Source organism: Mesocricetus auratus, unplaced genomic scaffold, assembly GCF_017639785.1.
Source record: "Mesocricetus auratus isolate SY011 unplaced genomic scaffold, BCM_Maur_2.0 Super-Scaffold_100007, whole genome shotgun sequence".
Taxonomy (NCBI): domain Eukaryota; kingdom Metazoa; phylum Chordata; class Mammalia; order Rodentia; family Cricetidae; genus Mesocricetus; species Mesocricetus auratus.
This window is the reverse complement of record NW_024429191.1, coordinates 14,418,722-14,429,814: the sequence shown is the minus strand read 5'-3', so window position 1 is coordinate 14,429,814 and position 11,093 is coordinate 14,418,722. Positions and strand designations below refer to the sequence as shown.

The following is an 11,093-nucleotide window of genomic DNA, read 5'->3' as shown; positions in this document are numbered from 1 at the left end:
TCGTGTGCTGGGTTGAATATGGCACCGAAACAGACAGCCTTGCCTTTGAGGGGTGCTATAAAGGACTGATTTTCTGTTTCAGTGAGGGACCTTGAATGGCCTACCTTTTGTTAAGATGTTAACCCATGATCAAAGAGCTGACCAGTGGTGATAGGTCCAGCTGTGGTCATAAGGCCCATGGTTCAGATAGGCAAGACTGGCAGAAGAATTAGAATTGAAGGTACCCAAAGAAACATATTGTACTAGTCCTGAAAACATGAGACTCTCATGATTGTAGTCATAGGAGTGTAAGAGAACACATTATCCACAGGTTCATTTTTGCCCCTTTGCCCTAAGAGACACAAATACATTTTGTCTCATTTATCCACTGCTGCTTTTGTTGTTTCTGTGAGCAAACACCTGTAAAGAAGCAGCTCAAAGGGAAGAAGGGTGGTTTGGGCTTCGACTTTGAGAGGATGCGGTCGATGATGGCAGGGAGGGAAGGGAAGGTTGTGAACTATGAGGCATCTGGGCACATTGTGTCCATTATGAAGCAGAAAGAGACGAATGCTGTGCTCTGGCACTGAACCCACATTTAGAGTGGGTCTTCCCTCCTCAGTCAAACCTCTCTGGAAGCAGATACAACCTCAACTGATCCTAAAATTCAGTTAAGTTGACAGATTTAACTACCTGAGCTACTAGTAGATGCTTTGAGGTCTACCATGTCCTTAAATTTCATCACCTTTAGATATAAAAATGGCTACTCCTCTCCCCAGGAACTATCTCAGTGTTTTGCACAGTACAGATGCTGTCAATGCCCATTGGACATCCTGCTGAGGAAACATAATGAAAACAGTGTTTAAGCCTTAGCATTTCCAAGTTCTGGGTTCGAAATTGAGAACTCTGGGTTTGTAAGGATGAGGTTTTGTAGAACATTGCCATTTGTTAAGCATCTCCACAGTCTACCTGCTCCTTAGTGTGTCCTCAGTATCTACCTGGTGATTTCTAAGGTCCATTCCAAAACAATAAGTTTTTTGTTTCTTTTTAACTCATGAAAATAAAAGTATATTTTCTATTTGAAAATTTTGTAGATCAGAGAAATCAAAACATTTGTCCATAAAAGTCACACAGTGATACTGAAAGTCCCAAAGGAATCAAATTGGAAGAACCAGGCATGTCACTGTTTGGTGAATACTAGGTTATGGCTTGCGGAACATGAACAGTACTACAAATTTTCCTCAGCCTACACTATATCTTGATAGTAACAAGGGGAAATACTGTGAGCTGAGAATTCATTTACTGACAATACTTAGTGAATATCAGAGCTCAGCCTAGCCTGTCTTAATGCTCAGATCATGCACTTTAGCCTGCAGTTGGGCAAAGTCACCTAACACAAACTCTAGTTTATCTAAAATACTGAACATACTATTTAATTTATTGAATTTTCATATGCCCCCCAAAAGGAAAGAAAACCACCTGCAACATATAACACTGAAAAGTACTGGTGGGTACCCTTGGTGGTCACATGACTGGCCAAGACTCTCATACCACCTGTTGCTAGCCCAAGAGAAGCAAAATTCACTTTGACATACAGTTTGTACTTAACAGGCATGACCCCCCAGGCCATCATACAGTAAAAAATGGTAAAGCAACATAAACAGAAACCCAACTGACCCAACTGTACGTTTTCTTAAGTGTGATTTATAGACTGAAGGACAGGTGAGGGGCTCTGAAAAGATAAGCCAATATGAGAAGAATGAGACTGGAGTCACAGCACACTGTGTTAACGACAGAAAAGCAGAGCTGAGGTTTGGATAGGTAATTTCCAAAGGCTCCTGTCTTAGAGGCTTGACTCCCCCACCCCAAACAGGGCAACAGTGGTCAGTGGTGGGACCATACGAGGGAGAGTCTAGTGGGATAGAATTAGGTCAGTAGGTGCATGCCCTTGAGGGAGATTACCGAATCTTCCTTTCCCTTTAGCTTCCCAGCACCATGAGGTGAATGAATGTCCTCCACACATTCTCACTTCAGTATCCTGTGTGAACCAGCACAGGCCCAAAGAACAGGAACAAATGATCATACTGAGCAAAATTTTCTAACTGAAAGCCTGCTGATAGAAGCGGTGGGTTGGAAATGTGTATGTGCACATATCCACATGCATGTGTGTGTACAAAGCATTGCTCCACCTTCCCAGGAGGTCTTCAATACTAGAAACTGCTTTTCAAGACAGGTGTGGAGGGGGTACACTCTGGATGTAGATAGCGGGAGGAAATAACGGATGTAACGAAGAAGCAACAGAGACAGCGTGTTTGACAGCAAAGCTGCATCACTGAATCGAAAACCGTTTTCTTTTTACAGAATTTGTAGCTTACATTTACTTTAAAACCAAAATATAACAGTTTGGAGTAAACAATAAAGTTGTTTTAAGGGTCTAAAAGAGTAAAGCAAAAAGGTAACTTTAATCCCAGGAAGTTATCCCAACATGCATTTATCTCAAATATGAAAAATACATAAAAAATACTCCGTGCAAAACCAAATAAGAAAGAATGGAGTTATGCTTTTGGAGCCTCTTAAGTTAATTGTTTTAAGTTGTGTAAAAAACAAATCGCCTCAATTGACAAAGTTTCATTATAAAATGTGTGATATCAAAACTGATCAGTTTCAGTACTTCTTGAACTTGCCCACATTATTTCTGCAGTATGTAAAGTGTGTAAAGTGCCATATTTAGAGATGGATTGTTCAAAATCTCAGGCCCTGAGATGAAGTACTGCAACCCACTGAGACTTCGTATGTGGACGTGATTTCTTCTGCACTTTGCTGACATTGAAGAAAATAAATAAATTATGGGATATTTAGCAATCTTCAAACATTTTTAAAGGAAAGAGCAAAACTCTGTGCCTGCATTGAGGGGCTTGCTTTAGTCCAAAGTGTTCATCCATTTCCTAAAACCTTAGGAATGATCTTCACTCATTAACAACAGAGTCAGGAAGGCTGATTTGCTTGACTGACTTGCTATGGGCACCCTGCAGCGTATGTCAGCGTGCACTGGTATCTAGAGCCTCGATTTTTCCCATCAATGAGCAACAGTGGCATTTTCCTGAAGTAGTCAATAATATCTGATACAGACAGAAAGTCCTGAAAAAGTCAAATGGGAAGATGAGTTAACATTGGAATGGACAGTACAAATTTTATAATTGTGTTTTTTTTTTCAGTTTGCATCAGTTGGGGGTATTGTGAGAAGTATAAAATTTGTCAAGTATTTTATAGATTTCCACATTAACAGTCAACAAATTTTAATTAAGAGATAACAATATTAGGTTAGGCCAGTATGAAGGCTCAGGTTAGAGGCCTGATGACCCAGGTCCCACACAGAGTAAAGAGAGCACTTACACATACAAGTTGTCCTCTAATCTCTACACATGTACCATGGTACACACAAATTTTAAAAAAATAAAAAATTTTAACTTGTGTAGTGGCTCATTTACCCTAAACATTTCCATCATGACACCCATTGCTTGGTGTTAATCTCTGGTTTTACTTTTTTAAAATTTTTTCTTATACAGTGTTTGCCTGCACATATGCCTGTAGGCCAGAAGAGGGCACCAGATCACATTACTGATGGCTGTGTGTCACCATGTGGTTGCTGGGAATTGAACTCAGGACCTCTGGAGCAACCATCGCTCTTAACCGCTGAGCCATCTCTTCAGCCCTGGTCTGTGACTTGCATTTCTGTTTGGGTTTGTGTATTCCCCCCTTGCCACACTTGAAACTATTAGGAAGTGTAAGAAACCACAGGGTCATTTCTGAGGTGAAGCTTTAGCATGGTGTAACAATTCCTTCCCTTTCACCTCCACACTCACAATGAGGGCTCAGGAACCAAGTCATCCAGGACAGACAGACTGGTCCCACTCACCCCTGAACCAGAGTTCAAGTTGTACCTAAATTGGATTGTGTGATTGTACCAAGACAAACTGTCCAGATACCTCCCTCCAGGGAAACATACTTTCATGTAAGACCCAGAGAAATCTTGGGAGGTAACACTCTGCCTCTGGAGAGCCTATGCAGCTCTGCAGACAGGAAGCAAGTGACCCAAATGTTTGACCAAAATCGTGTTCTTTCTGCTCAGCATTGTCACTGATTTAAAGCATTTGAAGTAAAATTATTAGTGGATTGTTCTCATCTTGCTACTGATTTGTCCAGTTGGTTTTCTTTGTATAACATTGAAAAGATGTCTTAGTGTGTTACATTTGTTGGTTTCCTCCACAAAAGCAGCCTGATGGTTATTTTCACACCAAAGAGTTGACTTGGCCAAACAGGAGAATTTCTTTGGTAATATGACCATCTTCACAGAGCCAAATGTCTCAGTTTATCAAGAAATGCCCTAAGTATCTCAATAATTACTGTAGAAGTAGTGGTAATTCTAGGTTTCTCTGCTTTCTTATGTGGAATTTCAAATTAAAATTTTTATTATTGATGTGTGTATGTGTGTGTGTGCATCCTGCTTGTCTGTATGTGTACTATGTGTATGCAGTGCCCATGTAGGCCAAAAGAGGGCATCACAGCCTTGGAACTGGAGTTACAAGAGGTTGTGAGTCACCTCATGTGAATCCTGGGAATAGAATCCCAGTCCTCTGTAAGAGTAGCAAGTACTCAGTTTTTGAGCCATTTCTTCAGCCACTCTTATTTTATTTATTTATTTATTTATTAAAACTTATTTTAATAAAGTTTTATAGACATACCATAATCTTACACTGAAATGTCAAAAGAAGTCAAAATAGATGATACTGCCCTTGACACTTCCTAGACATATTTTTCAATTTTTTTTATTTTAAAAGTTACACTTCAGAACCAGAGATAGAGCTTAGCGTTAGCATCTGACTGGTATGCACAAGACCCCAGGTTCAGTCCCAAGCACCACAAGCAGGGTATGTCTATAATATTGGGCTATTTATAATGAAAATACAAGAAAGACACCTCTAGTGGAAAAGTTACTTATAATGTTTGTCTTCTTTCCTTCAGTAAATGGGGGGCTTCACTAAAGTTGTTTAACAGCATTGTTACTATTCAACATGTGACTTAACTGTATAGTTGCTATACAGCATGTGATTTAACTGCATAGTTGCTATGTAGCATGAAGGCCTTACCTCTTTTCCTCGAAGTCCAGTTCCCAGCAAGTATACTTGACTTTCTTCCTGGTAACGGATCTGAATGTTGTAAACTTTGTCTTTGTACAACACCATGAGGACATATGGATTGCTTACTGTTTTCTTAGAACTATCTCTTACCAGGAAAGTACCATCCTAGAATAGATACTTGTTGTTAATGGAAGCTGTGAAAGTCAATCCTTTTGTTGCTGTCAAGAAACAAGCCTATGGGGCAGGTCAAACTATCACTTGTTAATTGACACTGAGTTCTCCTCACAGGTGGGGGCCCCAGGTACTCTGAGTCTTTTGATTTTTAAGGAAGACAACTGGGATGGTATCTGAAGTTTGCAAGTTAACATATTTGAAGCTTTATGTTGTTTTTCTTTCTGTTTTTAGTGACAGGATTCTCTTTGTGACCTTGACTCTGTAGACCAGGTTGGTCTTGAACTTATAAAGATTCACCTGCCTCTGATTCCTGAGTGCTGGAATTAAAGGCATGTGCCACCACTGCCCTGCTTTTGAAGCTTCTTAGTATAATTTTTTTCAGTAATAAAAACAGTCAGTAGGTGAGTAATGCACCATAAGAAATAAGGCGGCTTACTTACTATATACCTGCTCAATTCTGGTAGTTTTCTAAACTTGCCTGTGAAATGCACCGCCCTTTACCCCACACGTTTGCTGTGGTTAGCGTTTGCCCGTCCCACACCTGAACAAAAGTGAATGTGGACTTTGTATATTCTCGTCACCTCTTTCCCCACTACTTTCTAAAATGTGATTTGTTCCGTGTTTTAAATTTTCATACAAAATTATTTCAATGTAATAAAACATGACAAAGATCTAATACTAAAACAGAGCTAGTTAGTAAGACCAATGTAAATCACTCCCTCCTCTGTGTACTTAATTAGAATGGGATTTACATGGCCATCAATATACAATCATGGCATTCCTTTGTTATTTTTGCTTGGAGTTAATTGAGCCAGTTAGAACATAGCTGGTAAAGGAACTTCCCTCTGGACCAGTGAGTCACAGGTTTGGCTTGAATTCAGGGTCACCTGGGGAGTTTGAAGTCTACCTCAGCCCACCCTGCACACCCACTTATTAACACAATCTCCTCAAACCCAGGAACCCAAATTTAAAAAAAAACTCCCCCAGATGACCAAATTGGCTGCTGAGGCTGGAGGTGGTTGCTGTTACCTTCACAGTGTAAAGGCTAAAGGGTTGTTGTCTCCCATCTCTGATCCAGGAACTCAGGGTTAAGGGGCAGGACTGGACAGGAGTAAGATTTTATAACATTAAGACTAACTAGAAATTTCTAGAAGTCTTTGCAGATATGCTTTCAACATGGGTCTCTCTTGTGATCTTGAATGGCTACTGAGTGTTAAGAGGAAGATAAACTAGTAAGATGTCTGAAGTGATGCACGATTCCTCTGACAAAAAAAGAGACACACTCATTAATGAAACTGCCTAGTATCTGTCTAATATCCAACTGATGGATGGTGATGGCTTGAAGGAAACATTCTACGGATGCTAGCAGGTAGGATGGTAGGACTAATGGCTCTTAAAGGAACAGCAGCTAGCTCACACTTGAGTGCCAGTGCATATCAATACCCTCCTCTTCCTCCACTAACATATAATGGCAGAAACAGAAAGCATACAATGATACCTGGTTTATCTTCCTAAGAGCAGCTTCTGCCTCTGGTCGGGTAATGTAAGAGACATACCACTCTTCATCTAATGGAGTCTGCAAATAAGACATTTTAAAAGCACAGTGAGTTCTATAGTTACATAGGGAAAGTGAAAAGAAACAAAAGGGGGGATAACATAATATTTCCCATAAATCACCACCTCAATTCTCTGGGCTTTGAAACATTTGTTTTCTTGACTTGAATCCCTTAAATGGGGCTGCCTGGAAAACATTTTGTGCAAACTGATTCCTTAGCGTGCCACTGACTGCAAAAGCAGCTGGGAAGGAAGGAGCCTCCCTTATATAATGGCAACTTTGATCTGGAAAGACAGAGATAGATGAACTTCTCCAGCTTATTATATGGTAGTAACATAGTTAATGAAAAATCTGTTTTAATGGAGCAACTACGAGACTTACTCATTCAAGGCTATAAGCCAGGAAACACAAAAATATGGGATTATTTTTCTCATCTCTTAATGCCCTGCAAGATGGTCAGAGAACACTAAAGAAAACATTAGTTTTCATCTACATTTTCCCCTCAATTTTTGGTTTATTGTGTGTGGTGCTGTGGATTCAGGGCAGGGCTTCACACAATGCTTGGCAAGGGTTTGACCACTGAGCTCTACAGCTGCCCTCTTAATTAATAAACAAAGCTCTAACAGAAGATACAAACATAGCAGAGTGGCTGAGGAGAGTTTCCTAAGGTCCCTCTGCTAGGGAGAAAGGCAAACACAATTAGAAACAGCTGTATTACCTCTTCTTCCTCAGGAGATGGAGGCTGCGGCCTGTTTGGAACTGGCAAGGGTAAGTTTCTGCCTTCATTTCTGAGAGGTGGTCTGTTGCTCAGACCTTTCAAAGAAAAATATTTTGAAAATTAATTTACTGTCGTCTCTTGTTTTCTCATTTCATAGCACATCCATCACAGATACCCCCATGACAGTAGGGGCATTCAGTTTTCAAGATTATGAGGTTGGAGGGAGCCCACATGGGACTGATCTAGGCCTTCTGCATATATGTTACAGTTGTGTAGGTTGACCCTCTTGTGGGATGCCTAACAGCGTGATTAAGGATTGTCTCAGATTCTTTTACTGACTTTTTAGAGCCCTATTTCCTCATATTAAGTTTTTTTTGGCCTGACCTTAATACACGGGGAGATGCTTAGTCTTACCGCAACTTGGTATGCCATGTTTTGTTGATATCCATGGGAGACCTGTCCTTTCCTAAACAGAAATGGATGAGGACTGAGTGGATTGGGGGGTGGGAACAGAAGGAGAAGATGGGGAAGGGACTGGGAGGAGAGGAGAGATGGGCAACTGCCTCCAAGTTGTAAAATTAATTAATTAATTAAAAAAGAATATGAGGTTGGAAAAATAATTTCTACTTCTCTCAGGATATGAGGGTTCTTTAGACCATGTTACATACCATGCTGGTGAAACTTAAAGACCCTGGCATTTCAGTGAACCCTAAACATGCATACAACGTAATGTGAGCCCACTTATAAAACAGCCACATTGTTTGCCTGTGTGCCTCAATAAGAAGATGCCAAAAGGAGACCTTTCATAGATGCCTGCACACGTGGCATGTCTCACCAACAGCGCGCACATTGGCAGCAGTGAAGAGCTAATTATGTGCTCAGTGTCTTCACGAAGAGAAAGGGAAGAGCCTGAGAACAGCGTTACTTTGGAGCCAGTGTTTGCTGTGGTCTTTCTGTTTGTTTTGATCTTGCAGTTCCCCAAGATGTAGAACTGTTGGACTAGAGGGCACCATAACCTGATCACTTGCTTTAAACTCATCCCAAAGCAGTCCTGTCTCACAGACCTTTGCTAGAACATAGACCAATAGCATCGATGTTCCATGGGAACTTGCTAGAAGTGCCATCTTAGGTGATGCTCAGTCCTCCTGAATTAGATCCACTTGAACATGATTCCCAGGCATCTGTATGCACACTGAACATTGAGAACGCTCACCGTGGACTCTCAGTGGTAGCATCGTTGGAAAAGGAAAGCCTCTGGCCTCTCCTATTAACTCAGAAACTTCGGTTCTTTTTCTGAGGCATGATCTCATGTAGCCCAGGCTGGCTGCAAACTTGCTCTTTAGCTTAAGATGATCTTAAACTTTTTTATCTTAGACTCTTAACCCACCTCCCATGGGCAGAGATTACAAGTTTGAGCCACCATATCTGGTTTGATTCAGAATCTCTGGGACTGGGTTCTTGTAATCTATATTTTGAATATGCGTCCCAATTCACAACCTGGGAACAGATTCATCGCTAAAATGACAAGGAAGCTAAGTGCTGCTCTGAGCTCTCTATCAAACCATCACGGACATAACTCTGGGTGGGAAGATGAGGGATTAAGGCTGGTCTGCTGCTGTTGCTGCTGCTGCTGGTGGGGTGGTGGTGGTGGTGGTGGTGTTGGTGTGTGTGTGTGTGTGCGTGTGCGTGTGTGTGTGTGTGTGTGTGTGTGTGTGTGTGATTTCATGTAGTGTCTCATTCCAACAGCCCTTGGTACCTTGCTGACACTGAATTAAGTGTTAAATGAAGAAGCCATATACTTTTAGGAAATAGCCTTTGCCTAAAGGTGTTGAGACACACTGCACTGTTACCATATGGACATGTTGGTAGGCAGAGATCACAATTGTGTACAAACCTTGAGAGAAGTGTGGTGGCAGGGAGGCACTCTGCTGGAAGCCAATGTTACTGTAGAAACAGAAAAAGAACTTTACTGGTGTCCCAAAAGGGACAAAGTCTAATATGCTTCACAAGCCAAAGGCAAACAACAATAAAAATAAAGCTTGTAAATTGAATTTACAAGTTATTTTTAAAATGGGGCTGTGGATTGAGGTCTTTGAGTCTACACAAGGACCCAGGAAGGAAGACACACTAATCAGAGTGTATGTGAGCAGTGAATCCCCGGGAGCTGCTGGTCTACAGAGGGAGGGTGGGTCCAAGGGGAAGAAAGTGATGGGTGCTGCTGCAGCAGAGAGACGTTTGCAAGGCTGGGATGGGAAAGTAAATCTGCAGAGGCCCTGGAATGCTGTCTGTTCTCTCTAAGCACCAATCCCGGTCATTAGCCCAAATAGTAATGGTATGCTCTGCACACCCCATCTTCTCATTCAGTGGGTTTCAAGAACAAAAGATGGGCTAGAGCTGTGTGTGTGTGGGGGGGAGTGTTCCCATGGACATGGCAGTAGAGAAAGCCAAATGGAGGAATGAATGGGAAGAACTGAAGGCATGAGGACCCCAGGCGCAAAGGGAAGACTTCAAGAATCCCCAGAGAGTTGGCAGAGGTGGACTGACTGTGCTGATGGTTCCATTTTCCACAGCATGTAGGGGGAGAAGTTGGGCTTCTTTTGAATACTAAAAGCGTTGGTGGGCCAGCAGGCCAGAGGCCCTGGGAGGCTGCATGAGGTAGCCCATTGGCTTGCCTGTGCAGGGATGATTTGGGTCTTGCTTGGTTCTTCTGGCCATACCTCTGTTTATGGGTAGTCTTATTATGACTGAAAAATTCTAGTTTTAGAGAAAACAATGCTTTTGAGGACAGCTCCCAAGCATACATGCTTGGCCTCTGTCAGGTGCAAGGCATATTCTCTATTTCCCTAGAGGGGGAAGAGAGAATACAGGAACTTCAGTTAACTGGGTTCCTTCTTCTTTCCTTCCTTCCTTCCTTCCTTCCTTCCTTCCTTCCTTCTTCCCATTTTCTTTCATTTTTGAGACAGGGTTTCTCTGTGTAACAGCCCTAGCTGTCCTGGAACTCCCTCTGTAGAGCAGCCTGGCCTTGAACTCACAGAGATCTGCCTACCTCTGCCTCCTGAGTGCTGGGATTAAAGGCGTGTGCCACCACCGTCCGGTTGTCAACTGGGTTTCTTAATGATGTTTGCTTGTTTGTTCTTTTTGAAATAAGCAAGTGAAAAAACCCACCATTTCCTGTCAATGTGTCCATGGGACAATTGTGAGCCAAGTCATCCCCCACTCCCCTCAAGCTCAGACACTCAGAGAATATCTGGACATTCAGGTTGTTCTCCAAGCTCATTTCGCTTGTAAGGAAAGGTACTTCTGCCCAATGGCTCATTTCTTTCTTCCTCAAGCCACTGGCATTTGCCACAACACTAAGTTGTACCGATTAGTTGCAACTGTAAACATGAAATAACCAAGGATCCCCTGGGAAGGCAGTCTCAGCTGAGGAATTATCTAGATCACATTGGCCTGTAGGTGGATCTGTGTTAATGGTTACTTGGGGTAGGAGGATCCAGTCTACTGTAGGTATACCATTTCATGGGCTAGGACC

The 11,093-nt window shown here is 41.9% G+C and overlaps 1 protein-coding gene across 2 annotated transcripts in view; it reads right to left on the bottom strand.

Moving 5' to 3' along the window:
- Positions 1-2,287: 2,287 nt before the first annotated feature.
- The window catches only part of Lcp2 (lymphocyte cytosolic protein 2), a 41,547-nt gene continuing 32,741 nt past the window's right edge, over positions 2,288-11,093 (bottom strand). For both annotated transcript variants that reach the window (XM_040748441.1, XM_040748440.1), the window contains exons 17-21: positions 9,456-9,505; positions 7,562-7,656; positions 6,787-6,864; positions 5,124-5,279; positions 2,288-3,114 (exon numbers count right to left, since the gene is read on the bottom strand). In XM_040748441.1, coding sequence (XP_040604375.1) covers positions 2,992-3,114; positions 5,124-5,279; positions 6,787-6,864; positions 7,562-7,656; positions 9,456-9,505 — 502 coding nt within the window. In that variant the 3' untranslated portion in view covers positions 2,288-2,991. The remainder of the gene's footprint in view (positions 3,115-5,123; positions 5,280-6,786; positions 6,865-7,561; positions 7,657-9,455; positions 9,506-11,093) is intronic.